General features: G+C 39.1%; 1 protein-coding gene across 1 annotated transcript in view; it reads right to left on the bottom strand.

The window, feature by feature from the left end:
- The window catches only part of LOC111830219, a 3,326-nt gene that overhangs the window by 2,356 nt on the left and 266 nt on the right, over positions 1-704 (bottom strand). The window contains exon 2 of the mRNA XM_023781824.1: positions 8-520. Coding sequence (XP_023637592.1) covers positions 8-520 — 513 coding nt within the window. The remainder of the gene's footprint in view (positions 1-7; positions 521-704) is intronic.

Below are 704 nucleotides of genomic sequence, written 5' to 3'. Positions count from 1 at the left end.
GCATAACCTCTAAGGTGAGCAAAATGCTGAGCATATTCTTCTTGAAGCCACTTAAGAGCTAGAAGTCTTCCTCTCTGAACTTGTCCTATAGAACTGAGTATGTTCCACTGCTCCTTAATATGCCTTTGAATATCAAGAGGCATATAGTTAGGCTGCAACCTCAGTTTATCCAAGAATAGCCTTCCAATGACGGGACTCTTCAACAACTTGCATTTCCCGTTCGATTTACATCTATGATAACCACAAGTAGTCCTCACAACCCACAATTGCCGAGTCTTGTCGAATGCGGCGTATACTTTCCAATCACAACTTTTATCTTGACCACATACAAAGCTCATTTTGTCCTTCCCCCATCTGTTTTGCTTAATGTTTTCCCTTGTCCTCAAAGCATGATGTAACACAACCTCTTTGAACTCAAACCCACTTAAGAATGTTCTTCCAATAGCTAACTTATCATTTGTTCCAATCCTAATTTTTCTATCTCTAACAACTATGGGATCTTCCTCTTCATCTGAACTCTCTGGGACAATATTTCGATTAATCCTAAAATCATCAAACCAATTTGCTACAGAATCCTCTATCTCAAACTCGAACCTTTCAACTATGTCATCTTCTTCATCTTTATTCCGTGTCGTCTTACTCTCCCTTTTGTCTTCTTCATCTTCAGTCTCATGTCTCTTTCGTTTTGTCTTGATTTGGCTTGT

Source organism: Capsella rubella, unplaced genomic scaffold, assembly GCF_000375325.1.
Source record: "Capsella rubella cultivar Monte Gargano unplaced genomic scaffold, Caprub1_0 scaffold_6, whole genome shotgun sequence".
Taxonomy (NCBI): Eukaryota; Viridiplantae; Streptophyta; class Magnoliopsida; order Brassicales; family Brassicaceae; genus Capsella; species Capsella rubella.
The sequence above is the reverse complement of the archived record's forward strand: the minus strand, read 5'-3'. Positions and strand labels throughout refer to the sequence as shown.